General features: G+C 64.3%; 1 protein-coding gene across 4 annotated transcripts; it reads right to left on the bottom strand.

Moving 5' to 3' along the window:
* Positions 1 to 11960, bottom strand: MCAM (melanoma cell adhesion molecule). 4 transcript variants are annotated; one of them, XM_080366420.1, is made up of 15 exons: positions 11815 to 11960; positions 7388 to 7515; positions 7067 to 7277; positions 6889 to 6959; positions 6689 to 6776; positions 6343 to 6522; positions 6131 to 6258; positions 5809 to 5968; positions 5598 to 5719; positions 5158 to 5296; positions 4923 to 5044; positions 4700 to 4835; positions 2775 to 2916; positions 2205 to 2322; positions 1 to 1397 (listed from the first exon to the last, which is right to left on the bottom strand). In XM_080366420.1, the coding sequence occupies exons 1-15, from the start codon at positions 11879 to 11881 to the stop codon at positions 1368 to 1370; spliced, it is 1842 nt and encodes a 613-aa protein (XP_080222546.1). In that variant the 5' UTR covers positions 11882 to 11960; the 3' UTR covers positions 1 to 1367. The 4 variants fall into 4 exon arrangements, with proteins under 4 accessions (XP_080222546.1, XP_080222547.1, XP_080222549.1 ...); XM_080366421.1 differs by having other exon boundaries at positions 7388 to 7509; positions 11815 to 11929; XM_080366423.1 differs by lacking the exon at positions 2205 to 2322.
* Positions 11961 to 16270: the final 4310 nt, after the last annotated feature.

Consider the following 16270-nt stretch of genomic DNA (forward strand, 5'->3'; position numbering starts at 1 on the left):
CCGGCTTTGAACTTTGTACTTTATTTTCACATATATAAAAAAAAACCCTTGCAAGTTATCAGACAAAAACTTCTGGAAATGTACACACAATCCAACAAAAATATATATATATATAAACCAAAGCTTTTGCTTCTGCTTCAACAACACTTGCAGCTCACGAGTACAGCTCACGGCTTGTGGGACGCTGGCCGCCGCGTGAACGGGAGCCGGCGGGGGCCGGAGGGGCTTGTGGACACCAGAGCACTGAGAGTAAGTGACTTAGAGGCAGGAGGGGCTGCAGGGGGCTGATGTCTCTAGGAGGGGGCAGGGGACGGAGCCGTGGGGGCGCAGGGCTGGGGCAGGCCAGGGCAAGCTGCTCGCCCGTCCGCCCTCCCCACCGCTCCGCTGCGGGGCCAGAGGTGCCACCGAAGCACAGAAATAAACCAGTTTCACCTGGGGGTGGTAATTGTTCAGCACAGAAATAAAAAACCCTGAGACATCGCTGACTGGCCCTAGCCTAATATTCCTTACTTTTAAATTTGGGGGGGAGGGCTCTGGCACCCGCTGTTGCCAGCAGCTGTGCAGCCCCCCCAAAAGCGATCCAATTCCCTGGGGAGCGGGGGGAGGGAAGCCCTCCCCGGCACTTCGGCACGGCTCCGCTAGAAGCCAGGGAAGCCAAGCCCTTGGTCCGGCGTGTGCCTGGGCGATGGGCACCCCTGTCCCCTCTGCCAGGTACTCACCTCCTGCAGGATCAGAGCTACCGGCACGGAGCTCCCTGCCTGCACAGCACCGCCAGGACGCCTGCACAGCACCGCCAGGACACGCTGGGCTGAGCCAACGACACCAGTTTCAAGGCAAAGCAAAGCACTACCCCCTCCCCAGCGGCTGCCAACCGCCGCTCTAACGCATCACTTCCACCCTTCGCTCATCTAACCTGCGCACCGCTACAGCTAAGATGCCTGGGACATCCCAAAAGAAAAACAACAATTTCACCAGCTTTTCTCTGAGCAAGTTCGGGGTAAAACGCATCAAAACCTTCCCACACATACGTACAGGACAGATTTCCTGAAAAAGCCTCCAATCCTTCCACCGGGTAGCTTAATGGGGTATTTCTTTCTAATATTGCTGTTGGCTTCTCTGTAGTAGTAGTAGTAGTAGTAGTAGTAGTAAGCGAGTCCAGCTTTGCTGCTGCTAAGTCGACAACCTGCAAGCCCACGGTTGAGGTAACGGACAGGTGAGTCAGAGGCGTCCCCTGCGCGCTGGGGCTCAGCACTGCGACGCAGTCATTGTCTCTGGCCGTGCTCCCCAGGTGCTGGAGCAGGGGTGGGACAAGGCAATCCAAGAGCAGGAAAGGTTTGAAGGAAGAAAGCACTTAGTAGATTCCCTCTCTAGTTTCTCAGATCGATGTATTTCTCGCTCTTCAGTCCGCCAAAACAGAAAGAGGGAGAGGGGGAAGAAGCAGTTAGGGGTGAACAGAAAACCAGGTCCCCTGCTGCAGGTGGCTGCGTGACAGACAGCGCCTGCCCCAGGGCGAGGGGCGGCAAGCGTGAGCTGCGTGGGCAGCAGAACCAGCGTGGGATTCTCTCTCGGGCTAAGGCAAATCAAACCACGGTGGGCTCAGGTGCATCAAGCCACGGTGGGCTCAGGTGCCGCACCCTACGGCTCCACAGGGCGTGCAAGCATGGCAAGCCCTGCCTCAGCATGGCCACTGCCTGGCACAGATACTGCGAGTCGTTGCTCGAGCCCCCCCGTGGCTCTCGACCCCAGGCGAGGGGAGCACACAGCCCGGGAGACTCATCTCATCCCGCACCGAGCGCCCTGGCTCCGAGATGCCGGGGCAGGGCCCGTTCCCACAGCCCCCGCTCCCGGCTCCCAGCCAGAGATGCTCACGTAGCTCCATCTCCCACGGCGGCCCGGCTCCGGGGAGGCCGAGCCAAGCAGCGGGCTCCCGGGCGATGCCAGGGGCTGGCACGGAGCAGAGCTGCACGCACCAGGAGAGAGGGCTGCTCCCGCGTCCCTGGAGCAGAGCGCCGCGGCTCTGTCACCTCCCCTCCCTCCCACGGCCCCCCTCGAGCGCTGATGATGGATGATGGAGGCCCATGCGGGGGGCGGGGGGGAGTGCTGGCAGAGGAGCTTGCGGGGAGGAGAAAAGCGTTACCTCAAGGCACCCCCACGGCTCCTCGCCCTCGCCCTGGGGAAGGGCAGCGCACGACGCTCTCTCCTACCTGGTCAGCGGCAGGTCTCTTCTCGCCGTTGGCGCCCTGCAGGAGCCCCGCCTCTTCGGAAAGTTTATCTGACTTAACTTCAACTACAATCTTGTCTTTACGTGCCTCTGGCTTTGTGCTAGGGGAGGGAGGTGACAATTTTGAGACATGTTTGTGGCACACCAAAGAGGGCACGTGGCTGGCGGAGCGAGGCCGAGCCCGGGGGCTCCATCTCAGGGGGTGCTCTGGAGTGGGGCTGGGGCCAAGGAAGGCCGGGGGTGAAAGAGGCTCCGGCTCACAGGAAGCCTTGGGCTGCCCCGCTCCTCCCTAGGGAGGGATCCCTTGGCTGCTCTACCACTCTGCTGTCCTCCTCCTCGCCTCCCTGTGCGGATGGGGCGAGCAGTGCAGACCCCACGCTGTGGGAAGCTGGAAAGCGCTGCTGAGACCCCAGCACGGTGCCCCCCGAGGCTGCCCTATTGCCTCCCTCCACGCTGGGCAGGGAGCAGCTGGTGCAATGAGATGGGAAGCATGAGTGATGGCAAGCACCTCTGGCCCCAGGGGCTCCCTGGGAGGGCAGGCAGCAGTGCTTACATGTCCTGTTTCCCAGCGCGGCCACATGGGATCTTGCCTTTCTTGTGCAGGAAGTAGATGACAGACCCCAGCACAGCCACCACGAGGATGCAGACGATGATGGCCACAATGATCACCCCTTTGCTCTCTGGTGTCTTTTGATCTAAACACAACGCAAGAGGAAGAAGTTAATGCCTGTCCCACCCTGATGCTCTCCAGCTTCCGTATTACTGCACTCCCTTGGGGGGAAGGTAAGGACCCCTTCCCCCAGGAAAGCCCCACGGGGATCCAGTTCCTGGTGCTTCTCCAGCTCCCTGCAGGAGGCAGATGTCAGTACAAAAAACGCTCCGTTCAAACAGCCGCATTAGCAGCTTCACGTTCTGCTCCCGCCTGCCATGCCCCTGCCTGCTGTAGGACGGCTTACAGGGTTTCCTGCAAGACATCGGCCGTCCCTTCCCCTCCCTGCCCAGCGGCCCTGGGCTGCAGGAGGCTGCACTCGATGGCCTCGCTGGGCTACCAGCTGGGGACAAGCAGGCAGCTTCCACACGGCTGCAGGAACAGCTGGGGACGGAGCCTCCCCTCCCTTGGCAGAGAAGCAGTGAGAGACGCAGTGCAAGAGCGAGAGACCAGTGCAAGAGCGAGAGAGACGCAGTGCAAGAGCGAGAGACGCAGTGCAAGAGCGAGAGACGCAGTGCAAGAGCGAGAGACCAGTGCAAAAGCGAGAGAGACGCAGTGCAAGAGCGAGAGAGACGCAGTGCAAGAGCGAGAGAGACGCAGTGCAAGAGCGAGAGAGACGCAGTGCAAGAGCGAGAGACGCAGTGCAAGAGCGAGAGAGACGCAGTGCAAGAGCGAGAGAGACGCAGTGCAAGAGCGAGAGACCAGTGCAAGAGCGAGAGACGCAGTGCAAGAGCAAGAGAGACGCAGTGCAAGAGCGAGAGAGACGCAGTGCAAGAGCGAGAGAGACGCAGTGCAAGAGCGAGAGAGACGCAGTGCAAGAGCGAGAGAGACGCAGTGCAAGAGCGAGAGAGACGCAGTGCAAGAGCGAGAGAGACGCAGTGCAAGAGCGAGAGACCAGTGCAAGAGCGAGAGACCAGTGCAAGAGCGAGAGACCAGTGCAAGAGCGAGAGACGCAGTGCAAGAGCGAGAGACGCAGTGCAAGAGCGAGAGAGACGCAGTGCAAGAGCGAGAGAGACGCAGTGCAAGAGCGAGAGACCAGTGCAAGAGCGAGAGACGCAGTGCAAGAGCGAGAGACGCAGTGCAAGAGCGAGAGACGAGAGACGCAGTGCAAGAGCGAGAGAGACGCAGTGCAAGAGCGAGAGACGCAGTGCAAGAGCGAGAGAGACGCAGTGCAAGAGCGAGAGACGCAGTGCAAGAGCGAGAGACGCAGTGCAAGAGCGAGAGACGAGAGACGCAGTGCAAGAGCGAGAGAGACGCAGTGCAAGAGCGAGAGAGACGCAGTGCAAGAGCGAGAGAGACGCAGTGCAAGAGCGAGAGACGCAGTGCAAGAGCGAGAGAGACGCAGTGCAAGAGCGAGAGACCAGTGCAAGAGCGAGAGAGACGCAGTGCAAGAGCGAGCAGCCAAGGCTCCCTCCCCAGCCCCGAGGCGACTGATGCCCATCAAGGTGAGCGCGATGCCCATCAGTGATCCAGGCTCCCTTCCCAGCCCCGAGGCGAGTGATGTCCATCCCTGTCACGCTCCGGCTCCCTCCCCAGCCCCAAGGGGAGTGATGCCCATCGATGGCATGCTCCCACTGGAGCCTGGGCTGTCACACCCCCGGCGCGGTGCAGAGACTGACCTTTTCTGATGGATTCCACTGGTAAAGCAGGAAGGGAGGGAAAGAGACAGAGCTCAGCCACGCCACGGCAGCACGACACGCAGGGAGCCTGCGCAAGGGGGACTAACGCTTCCCTGGGCTCCCAGGGCAGAGCGCAGTCCCGAGACTCACCCAGCAGCTGGATGTGCTTCTCGCTGACACCCAGCGCGTTGGAGACCCTGCACATGGCTCCTGCCCGCAGCAGGTCATGGTTCACACGCACGGTCAGGTTGCTGGCGATGTGCTGGTTTTCAATGTACTCATGAGCCTGCGAGGGGAGGGCGCAGTGAAGGATTCAGCACCCGTGGCAATGCGCAGCCCCTCCAAGAGACCCAGCACCCTCCCCAGCGCTCACCGTCCCATTGACGTTCCAGTGGACAGAAGGCTTGGGGAAAGCAATGGCCTTGCAGGTCAGGTTCACCACCTCGTCCTGCCGCACGTACAGCGGGGAGCTGATGGCGACAATCCGTGGCTTCCCTGTGGGGACGGCACATCAAGCACCCGCGGCTCATTGGGGACCGGGGCTGATGCTGGGAGGGACAGGGCTCCCTCCAGCCCGGCAGCACGCCTGCACACACACCGCTCCTTACCCTGAACGGCCACAGCCACCTGCTTGCTCTGCTCCAGCCCGGGCACGCTCGGTGCAATCACCTTGCAGCTGAAGTTTCTGGAGGTTTCGAAGGTGAGGTTGCTCAGGAAGAGCTGGTTCCCTTCTGCAACCTTCTTGCCCTGTTGGGAGAGGATGCCCACCGGCCATGAGCCCCGAGTACCAGGCTCCCCAGGCTCTGCAGCTGTCCCAAAGCACCTCAGCCCTCCCTCCTACGCACAGCAAGGGGGGCTGCGAGCACAGGGCCTCCTTGCAGTACTGGCAGGAGGTGAAGGGGTAGAGATGGACAATGCGGGCCCATGGGAGGGGGAATCCTAGCCCTGGCCTCTCTCACAAGGGATGAAGCAAGCTCCTGCCTCTGCCCAGTTTGCTGCAAAGCCCAGGCTCACCAAGCCCGAGCACAATACCCAAATGCCTGCTCACCTTGTCATCCCTCCACTGGTAGTCCAGGGCCACAGGGCTGTTGGCATCACAGCTCAGCCTCACACTATCCCCTTCCTTAAGGGGTGAGGATGGCTCCATCTTCACACGGACCTCTTCAATGTCTGGGAGAGGGATGGAGACCAGGACAGGATGAGCAGGAGGGACAAGGCACCCATCACAAGGTCTGCAGGATCCCATCCCCCTGCCTTACAGTTCACAACAAGCTCCACATCCTGCTCAAGCTGTCCCATATCATCCAAGTCCAGGGTCTGGCACCTGTACAGGCCACTGCTGTTCTTAGTCACGTCACGCAGGTATAGCACCCCACTGTTGGCGTCTGCCAGTGATGACACATCCTGCCAGTCTCCCAGCTGCAGACAGTGAAGAGAAACAGAGCCTTGAGCCCCACACAGGCACCCTTCATCCCAGCTGCTGCATCCCACTGCCCAGGGTCCCCCAGGCAGGGGACGAGGAGCAGCCAGGACACGAGCTGTCCACCAAGTGAGAGGTGCTCAGGTCCCCTCCAGCCTCACATCTCTCTTATAGAAGCTGAAGACGGGTGCTGGGTTCCCGTCGGCCTCGCAGACCAGCTTCACGTTATCCCCTTCTTTCACCAGCATTGAGGACGGCATGACCTGCAGCTTCACGTGCTGCGCAGGGTCTGCGGGAGGGGGCGGGAGGGATCAGTGCGGAGCCCTGCCAGGCAGCACCGGGCGGCAGGCGCGGGCCCCAGCCCCTGACTCACAGAAGACTGTGACATTGACTGGCCGTGACTCCATGGTGCGCCTCTGTCCCCGCAGCCAGTAGTGCACGGTGCAGTGGTAGTGGGAGTTGCGATCCTCTCGGGTGACGCGGGCAAAGAGGGTGCTGCTCACCGTGTACAGCCCGCTCGACTCGCGGGTCAGCGTGTCCATGGTCTTCACCACTACAGGGGACAAAGCCGCTGTTCCCAGCCCGCGGGGAGGCCAGAGGAGGAAAGAGGGCTCCTTTGGGTGGCCATGGGCTGCCAGTCCCCAGGCCCCGGGTACCACAAGTGCCCCAGCCCCCCTCCCCAGCAGGCAGGTTCGGTTCCCCAGCCCCAGCCCACTCACTCTTCTCCTGCTGCTGCAGCTGCTTCCCATTCTTGTACCATGTGATGTTGGAGAACGGGAAGCCGTTCCTGCTCACACACTGGGCAATCTGCAGCGGCGGCAGAGAAAGCTTTGAGCACCGGGTGTGCCCATGGGGAGAGGGGAGCAGGGAGCCTGGCACGGCTGGCAGCCTCCCCTCCCCATGCGCAGCTTCTCCTCACCTGTGGGATGTCAGTGCTGTGCACCGAGATGCCTCCCGAGTTGGCCACAATCTCAGGGGTCTCGGGGACCTCTGGAAAGAGAAGCCACCCACCGGTGTTAGGAGGGACGGGAGAGGATCTCCCACCAGCCCCGCAGAGCGGGTGCGTGGCCGTGCTGCCCTCCCGCCCCATCACTCACTGTAGACGCGGAGCTCGGAGCGGTTCTCGCCCGCACCGTGGCTGCCTGCCTCGACCTGGCACACGAAGGTCCTGGCATCCTGCACCGTCACCTTGCTGATGGAGAGGGCCTTGTCCTCCCCCACCGAGAGCCGCCCCTTGTAGTCCGTGTTATCCTCCACGACCTTGCTGCCTACGATGTGGCACAGCCTCACCTGGTTGTTGCCGTCGATCTGCAAGGCGAGGGGCTGAGGCCAGGCTGACATGGAGCCCAGGAGAAAGCTCCGGGCTAGCTGTCACCCCAGCCCGCTGCCCACCGCTCCTCTCCCAGGCCAGCACTCACGTAGAACCAGTTGATGTAGGTATAGGAATCATTTTCAGGGATGTAGAAGTTGCACTCGATCCTGGCCGTGTCCCCGATCTCCACTTCAACCACCGCTGGCATGGAGACCTCCATCCGGCTGGCTGCAGCTGCAGGACAGAGCCCATCACGGGGGGGAAGCACGGGGAGGCCCCTAGGTCTGAGCCGGGCAGGCAGGGAGCCAAGCCCAGGCCTGTCCCCATCTGCATCCCCCAAAGGGCTGGGGCAGTGCCACGTCCTGTGCCAGCATCCCCCAGGCACTGTGTCCCAGCCCAGCAGCAGTGCCAGCCCGGAGCACGCCGCCACACTGCCTTCTGCATCCACAGGGCATCCACAAGGTGCCCATGGGCTCAGGCCACCAGCACTGCTCCCAGAGAGGGGACGAGGCACGCCGTGCTTGCACCACCGGTCTCCCCAGGACACCTGGGGACACCCACCACACCACTGGTGCGGTCCCTGTCAGACCTGCCCTCCCCATGACATCCCAGTCTTGCTGAAATGAGCAGCAGGACCCCTGAGCCCCCAAATCCCCCCACACACCACCGAGGCAGGGAGTAGTTTTCTGGGGTACGGGAAGGGGCTGCATCTCCACAGCCCGCAAGCAAGCGGGTCGCCTTGCCGACGGCCCTAATCAGCCCAGAGCAGCAGTGATCCCCCTCACACCCCAAAGCACACATCTGCCCACCCGGTCCAAGCCCGCATCCCAGACCAGCACCCACCCACACCGAGGGCCAGCGAAGGAGGTGTCGGGAGGTTAGCAGAGGCAGGGCAAGGGGTGCAGCCAGGACCCCCGGGTCCCTCCCCAACCTCCAACCCTGCCACTCAGGCAGGAACCCAGAACTTGGCGGTCAGAGCATCCACCCCTGCAGCGTACCCAAGATGAGCCCCCACTTGCTGCTCCCTGCCCATAAAGCACAGCCAGCACTGCCCACCCCATAGCATGGGTGACACCAGGGACCCGCACCCACAGCGAGCAGAGCCTGCCCACCTCGGCACCCTACCTTCCCCCTCAGCCCATCCACCCACTCGCCCGCAGCAGTAATGGAGCTCCTGGCCAAGCTCCAGAGCAGCAGGGGAAGGTAATGGCTATCGATCCAGGACACGGAACAGAACCGCTCCCCAGGGGGCCGGGGGTAGAGCATCACCCCAGCCAGGCACGGCAGAGACAAGTGCTGCATCACAGCAAGGCTAGGAGTGCCACAACCACCGGTTCTAGGGGTGCCAAAGCAAGGGAGGGCTGCGTGCCCTGGGTGGGGGTGCAGCCCTGCGGGAGGGGACAGAGGTCGATCCCCCAGCAACCGGGCCAGCCGGCTCAGCACCCACAGCCCAGCCCAGGTATGGCAGCTGTACACAAGAGGCTGGAGGAAACCAGCTGTGTCAACAGCTCCCTCGATAACGCTGCTCAGTAACAGCCACAGAGCCTTGCAAGTGAGGCAACTTCAAAGGCCAATGCCGTGCCCACAAAATACTCTCTGTCTGGAGGGGCTATGTGGTGGCACAATGCCAAAATGCAGGCAGGAGCCCTTCTGCCACAGCAAAGGCCCCAGCTCACAGGACCAGCCACCTCAGGACACCCCAACAGCCAGCTTTTGGCCCTCACCCGTTCCGTTGGCACAGTACAGTCGGCACTCAGCAAAGGGGGACAGACAAAGCACTGCACAGGAAAGGAGGCGCTACAAAAACAGGTGAAAGCCCCACAGATAAGCAGGCACTGGGGTCAGGAAACTGGACTGAGCACACATAGAAGATAACTTCACACCTGGCTGCCTGGTGCAGTCGGGCACCCGCAGGCTTGGGCAAGCCTGGGGCTGGGGCACCGTCTGCTGAGCCCCGACACTTCTGCGCTGCTGGCAGGCGGGCCGGGCTTTGCCCCCCTTTTAGACCCTGGGCAGAGCCAGCCCCTGGGAGGGGGAGAGCTGCTGGCCCACCCCACTGACCCGCTCGGCATGAGAGCCCTCATCCAGGCATCGAAGCAGCCAAACCCATGAGCTCAGAGCTGGAGAATGGCTGGCATCTGGGGCTGGCATGAGGCACGTCCCTCCCAACCATCCACTGCCCCATCCACTGCCCTTGAGGAGGTGCACACGGACGCTACAGCCCCCACCCTGCCTGGGACAAGGGCTCACTGCACCCCCCTCCGGGGCAGGCTGGACACCAGCCCTCCCCCAGGCTGGAAGGAGCACCCAGCACCGCCACAAGTGTGGCTAGCTGGGGGCTACAAAGCCCCCCGCAACCCTGGGGACAGAGGGCTTCCTCCTGCAGCTCCAGCCTGCTCTGTGTGCGGGCAGGCTGGCGAGGCAGCGGGCACGGGCACCCTGGCACAGCAGGCTCTGGGTCCACAGCGATCCTCCCTTGTGCCCAGCGTGGCAGGGCTGGAGACCCATCGGCCACGCACAGAACAGCCCAGCTGCAGCGCTGAGCTCCAGCCTCCGCCGTGCACCCCAAGCGCCTGGCACAGCTCCAGCGGGAGACCTGGCGATCTGGAGAGGACGTCTGCAGCAAGCAAGCAAGCAGGGAAGGGAGGAGAGCCCCCGTGCCTCTCCATCTGGCTGGCCGACAGCCGGCCGCCAGCCAGAGCTCCACAAGAACAAAGATTTGCTTTGAGAGCCGAGGAAGGGGGTGGGGAGTAGCACAGCCCCTCCACCAGCCTCCCGTCGAGCCGAGGTGTGCGGGGAGATGGCGAGGAGCAGTGTGGCGGCGGTGGCGCAGAGCCCCCGGCACAGAGCAGCGAGAGGGGCACCACAGGGGTCTGCAGCCGCACGTGGGATGCTTGAGGTTTCCGCGGATTTCTGGTCCCCTCGCAGGGAAACCAGCTGCGGCCAGATCCCGCCTGCTCCCAGCACATGCCCACATGTGCCCCCTGCCCTGGGCAACGCTGCCCCTCCCGCACAGAGCCCTGTGCCAGAGTACATCCCGCGGCGTGGCATCACCTGCACCCCTTCTTCCTCACGGGGAGGGGAAACGGGGCGCTGAGCCCCGGCCCTGCAGCAGCAACCCCACCGCCAGCGCCCAGCACCCTCCGCCCCAGCCCAGCCCTCGCTGTGCCGGTGACGGGGAGCGAGCCAAGGCTCTGCTGCAGCACGGAGCGGCACCCTGCACCCCCAAACGGCCCCAGCGCCCCGCCAGGAGCCGGCCACGTACACCAGGAGAGGAAAGGCTCACACCCCAGCCCCGCAGCCAGGTGACAGCACCCACAGGGACCTCTCCAACGGGGACCTCTCCAACGGGGACCTCTCCAACGGGGACCTCTCCAACGGGGACCTCTCCAACAGCCCGAGGCCGCAGTGCCGAAGGGGCCGGGGTGGCACTGGCCGCCCCAGGGGGTCAGCCCCCTGCCACAGCAGCAGGGCGAGCCCCCAGCCCGGCGGGGAAGCACTTGGCTGCGGCTCCTCACGCTTCTGGGAAGCATCAAGCCTTTCGCCGTGGCTGGGCTCCTGAACACGCCGATGCCGCCAACCAATGCACTCCTCGCTCGGCACATGTGCGGTGAGGAAGGGGATCCCAGCCCGGGGGGCGGGGGGGCGTGGGCAGCCTGCCTTTGGCTCGGGCAATCCGCTCCCCTGCCGTGCCGGAGCCCCGTCCCCAGCGCCTGGGGCCACCCCCGCAGCGCGGCCGGGACGGGGCGCACACCGGGACCACTCCCTGCCCCGGCGAGGGGGCGGGGGGGATGCTGCGGGGAGAGGGTAGGGCAGGAAACGCAGCCCCCCCGCCCCGAGAGTGAAAATGGACTGGAAAGAGGATAAAAAAAGAAAGCGTGAAAAAAGCCAAGAGAAACAGCGCTCGGGGAAAAACTCCTTAGAAGGGCAGGGGCGGGTGCGTCCCCGCGGCTCCAGCGCCTCACCCCGCCGCACTCCAGCACACGTGGGGGCACCCCGGAGCGCGGCCCCGGGGGCGCAGAGCCCACCCCGCACCCTGCCCTGCCTCGCGGGGCGGAGGGGGCTGCAAAGGGGCCCTGAGCGCGGAATGCGGCACTCCCGGCTCCCCCACCCCACCCCAGACCCACCCCCGCGGCGCAGCCCGGGGACGTGCAGGCGAGGACACCCTGCAGGGGGCTGCGCCCCCCGAGGCTCCCCCGGCACCGCAGGCTTCGCATTCCTGGCCCCAAGCCAGGCAGCGCCCGAGGGGCCCCGCCGGCCCCGGAGCGGTGCTGCGGGGGGGACCCCGCCGGCTGCCCCCCGCCCCCCGGAGCGCTCCGGGCAGGGAGGCTGGCACAGCCCCGCACCGCGCACCGGGCGCTGACCCGCGGCAGCCCGGCACTCCCGGGGACGGGGACAGCGGGATGGCGGCTGTACGGGGCGCAGGGGAAGCCTTGCCCGGGGACAGCGGCACCCCGGCGCCCCGCAGCGCAGCCCCGCAGGTGTCCCCGGCCGCCCGCCCCCGGCCCGGCCCGGCCGCCCCGCGCCACTCACCGCAGCAGAGCAGGAGGCAGCAGCCCCAGCCCAGGGCGAGCCCGGCCGCCCGCCGCCCCCCAGCCATGCCCACCGCCGCCGCCGGCCGCCCGCGACTGAGCGGGGCCGTGGGTGACGTCAGGCGGTGGAGGAGGAGGGGAGGAGGAGGAGGAGGAGGAGGAGGAGGAAGGCGAGGTGCCTGCCCACCGCCCGCGGCCGCTTATCCCCCCCCAGCGGCAGCCGGCCGGGCGCCACCGGGCCCCGCATGGCTGGCGCGGGTGCGGCCCCCCGGGCATGGCGGGGGCGGGACATCGGCCGGCGCCCCCAGACCCCCCGTACCGCGGAGCCCCGCGCCGAGCCCCCCGCCCGCCCCCGCCGGTGTCAGGCACTTCTAGCCCTGCCGGAGGGGCCCGGCCCAGCTCCCCCCGCAGCCAGCCCGGCCCGGCGCGGGGGCGATCGGAGCGGGCTGCCGGGCGCTGCGGGTGGGAAGCCCCCGCAGACCCCGCGGAGGGGGAGGGCTTGGGGGCTGCCGGGCCCCGCGACTTGCAGGCACCGGTGGATGTGGCTGGCGGTGCCCCGGGGCAGAGCTACCCCCGCCCCCCCCCCCCCAAGACCCCAGCCACACTTTCGGGGCTGCCCTCGGACCCCCACCGGCGGCCTCGGCGGGCCAAACCCTTTGTCATTGCCTCTGAGAGACACCTGGGGACAGTGGGGCCCTTGGGGAGCAGCGGGGATGCGAGGGCGGTGCCATCCCAGGCAGGTCACCAGGGGTCCGCAGGGTCTCAGCCTCCCTGGCGCGATGCCCCCCCCCGTCCCTGTCCCCAAGGCAGGGCCCCAGGACACGGCTCCATGGCCACCCGAGCCCCCGCGCAGCTGTCGAACAGGGCGGCTGTGGAAAGGCCGTTAGCTGCGGTGGCCGGGGCAGCACGCCTGGCCGGGGGCCGAGCCGGGGGCGGAGGGGCTCCCAGGCCTGCACAAGGCTGCTATTATCCGGGGGTAATCGCCCAGCACAGCCCGGCCCCTCCGGCAGCCCCCTGACAGGCTCCTGCACAGCTCCGGGGGAGCACAACAGCCCTCCCCAGGTGCTGCGGGTTGCCCCTGGCCTGCCAAGCAGCCCCCCCAGATCCACTGCCCCCGCCCCATTGCAGCCTGGCTCTGTGCCTCAGTTTCCCCCAGGTCAGCCAGAGCCAGGGTGCTTGAGGATGAAGCACCGGGGGTTTCTTCTCCTTCAAAGCCCCTTCTCTACCTCCCATTTTGCTCCCCATTCACACAGGACCCCCGCAGCTGGCTGAGTTGAGTTCACCCCGCATGCAGGCAGGTCCAGGGCTGCCCCAGCATCTCCCAGGAGCAGCGAGAGCGCTCTCCTCCGGCTCTCAACCCGGGAGCTCCGAACCTTTGCACATCTTGTCTCTTCCACTTGCTTTTCCTGCAGCATGAGCTGCATCTCTCCGACCACCCTGAGCCACTCCGCGGCCGGGCTGCGGGTTCCCTGGGGCCACAGCGTTCCCGCCGGGTATCCCCAAGCCCCTCTCATACTGCCAGCCCCACCAGCCCCCTGACAACCCTGTGCTGGCCCCCAGCCCCACTCCCGCACCAGTGCCATGCAGTGGCCCTTGCCATGCCCTCCTCCTGTCTCATCTGCATGCCTGGGCAGCCCCCCCCCCCCAACACTTTCCCAGCCAAATAGACTTGATGATTCATCGGAAATGATTAAATTTTTTCCCCACGAGATTAGATGCTTAAAATGGCAACGCTGGGCAGTGATAAGGCTCAGAGCCCTTGCATCGCTGGTGTGGAGAGGGGGCCTCCTCCCAGGCAGTGCCTTCGATGGGAGGAACAAGTGCAAGGGAGCTGTGCCATCGCGCGCAGGCTGCTGGCAGGCTGCTCTCGCCCCCCCGGCTGCACTGAGGGGATGCTCTTACAGCTCCCTCTCCACTGTGGGAACAGTCACCCCCTGAGCGGTGCCCAGGGCTCAGGGACCCCTGAGAAAAGGCTCACATCTTCCCTCCAAAGGGAAGGATGCAGCACCAGAGGAGCCTCAGGCTCTGCTCCCCTTGGATGAGGGAAAGCGATGTTCCACTTCGCATAAAATACTGTGATTTAAGCCCCACAAATGCCACCTTGGGAGGGAAGGGGACCTGAGAGGTCCTGCTGTCCTGTCGGAAAGCATCGACCAAGTCAAACAAACAAGCGAGACAACCCAGATGACACACTGCTGATGCATTTAGTTCTGGTGCTAACTTTTATTCTGTGTTTAAAATAAAGCAAAATGTTGCTAATAAAAACCTCTGTAGAAAATTCCCAGCAATTAGAAAGGGCAGTGCCCCTCCCTGGAGAAAACAGGCTGGCCAACCTCTGTGACAGGGAACATGCCTTTCCCCACCCCCCCTTCCCCCAAAACAGCCTCCTGCTGCTACTGCAATAGCCATGCCTCCAGTTGGTTGGGCTTCTGCTTTTCAGACCATTTAACTTTGAAGAAATCTTTTTTTTTTTTTTTTCCCCCCTACCAAACTGATGGTTCTGGGGAAGATGGGCAGGATTTGAAAGCAAGGCCCCACTGCTCTCACGGCTGGCGTGAAATCACCCTGCTGCGCTGTGTGTGGCACCCGGTGGGCTCGGAGTCTCTGCGTGGGGAGCGCAGCAGGCTGGCCACCTTCATCTTCCCTCTCCGCTGCCTTATCTCACGCCTTCTTATTTATTTGCTTGCCTAACGGATTTGGCTTTGGCCCCCATTTGCTGCTGTGCAAACAAACAGTGTGGATGAGGCTCCCGTGTCGCGGTCCCACGCGCACCGCCGGGGTGGGAAGGTCGGAGCTCGCAGGTCCGGCCCCAGTGGAGGCACGGAGCAGCTCTTGCTCTCTGCCAGCTGGGGAAATAGGGGTGTGTTATAAATTGAGACCACAACGGATCATAATCCAATTAAAATTTTATTAATTATAGCAAGTAGAATATGAGCAAAAACAGCGCTGGACGGCAGGGGAGTCTGCGCTCCACCAACTGCCGCCCTGAGCAGTTCAAACAGTCCCTTTTTATACATCTTTACCCGTGTTCATGAAGTAGTGGAGGTTTTGACCCTTCACTCATATATCCTTATGTGGGGTTGTCTGTCTTGTTTCTGTCGGTTCCTGAACATCTGGCGGTTATCTTATCTTTCACAAGCAGTGTCTGGTAGCTGTTTGCATAAGCGTTTTCATATATTTTGTTGCCTAAACTTTACATTGAGCTTAACATAAATCTTAATAAACAATACCCTAGTCCATAGTTTCTCACAGGGTGTCTGGGCCCCCACGGCTCCCAGTGCTCTCCTTAAACCTCCTGTCACCTCTCGGGTAAAAGCCCGTGCCTGGGCAGGCAGCTCCGTCCCTGGGAGCCGCCAGGCAGCCGCTCCGGCTCCTCTCTGCGGGAAACCACAGGGCAGCACACGGGTGCAGCCTGCCCAGGGCAGGGCTGATAACCCTGGCGTTATCTGAGCATCGCAGGTTGCAGGAACAATCTGGAAGTGCATAATTGCATTTGCCTTTCTCCTCCGGCTCCTGCTGAGCCTGGCTCTCTGCAGCTGGAGGGGAGCGATGGCCAGCGTGCAGAGCCAGGCACAGGGCCTGGGGCTGAGCACAGGCTGCATCCCAGAGCACACCTCAGCCCCTTCCGCCTTTCCCTGCCCTCCCAGCGAGACCCACGGGGCTTAGCTGGGTCCTGCCGAGCTGCCAGAGGGAGCTGGCCCTAGAGCAGGCTGTGCCGGCAGGCAGCACTCGGCTCCCTTGCCGTGCGTGCCCCGGCACGCTGCTCAGCACGCCCCAGGTGGGGACGGGGGCCCTGCGCCTTCCCCGGCTCCTGCAGCCCCCAACCTGGCGATGGGGCCCAGGGCAGCGCGGGTGGCTTGGGAGGAGTCTGTGGGGTGCCCAGGGAGCCCCCAGCCCGCGGCGGTGGGCGATGAGCTGTCGGCGGGCGCTGGCCTGCGTGGCGGCAGGGTGGAGGGCAGGCGTGGCGGGCGGAAGCGGCTGCCGTGGCTGCCCAGGCCTGCACCCCTTCACACAGCACCGCCAGGGCCGAGGGGCCCCGCTCCCCAGGGAAGGGATGGGACGCAGGCCAGCGCCGCGCTTTCCCACACCGCCCGGGATCGGCCCACCGCTTCCCCGCCACGGCAGCGCTGGGGCTCACCGCCCCTGGGCAGAAATCCCCGGGGGTGCCCTCCCGCTGGAGCTGCATTTTGGGGAGCTTGGGGGTTCACGCAAGGCCTTGCGGCGTGGGGTACGCACAGGCACCCGCCGGGGCTCTCCGACCTCCTGCTCCCCGTTCCCCATGGGCAGGAGATGTGAGGGACGGGGTATCAGATGTGCCATGAGGGCGAAGCTGCCTCGGGGTACCTACACGCCGCCTCCTCCATCTCTGGGAGCCAGCTTTAACACCCCTGTCCTACAGCTCAGGAAAACGCCTTCTTCCACCCCCGCCTTCCTCGGCTGGGCTCCCAGCAGCTTCT

Source organism: Falco punctatus (genome assembly GCF_963210335.1).
Source record: "Falco punctatus genome assembly, chromosome: 16".
In the NCBI taxonomy this organism is placed as follows: Eukaryota; Metazoa; Chordata; class Aves; order Falconiformes; family Falconidae; genus Falco; species Falco punctatus.

What these genes read in the sequence shown, in the direction of transcription:
- MCAM (XM_080366420.1), bottom strand. Translation starts at nt 11,881, where the DNA reads ATGGCTGGGGGGCGGCGGGCGGCCGGGCTCGCCCTGGGCTGGGGCTGC. An exon ending in CCTACATCAACTGGTTCTAC is followed by an intron (nt 7,278 to 7,387) that starts GTGAGTGCTGGC and finishes CTCGCCTTGCAG; the next exon opens with ATCGACGGCAACAACCAGGT. An exon ending in AGTCAATGTCACAGTCTTCT is followed by an intron (nt 6,259 to 6,342) that starts GTGAGTCAGGGG and finishes CCCCTCCCGCAG; the next exon opens with ACCCTGCGCAGCACGTGAAG.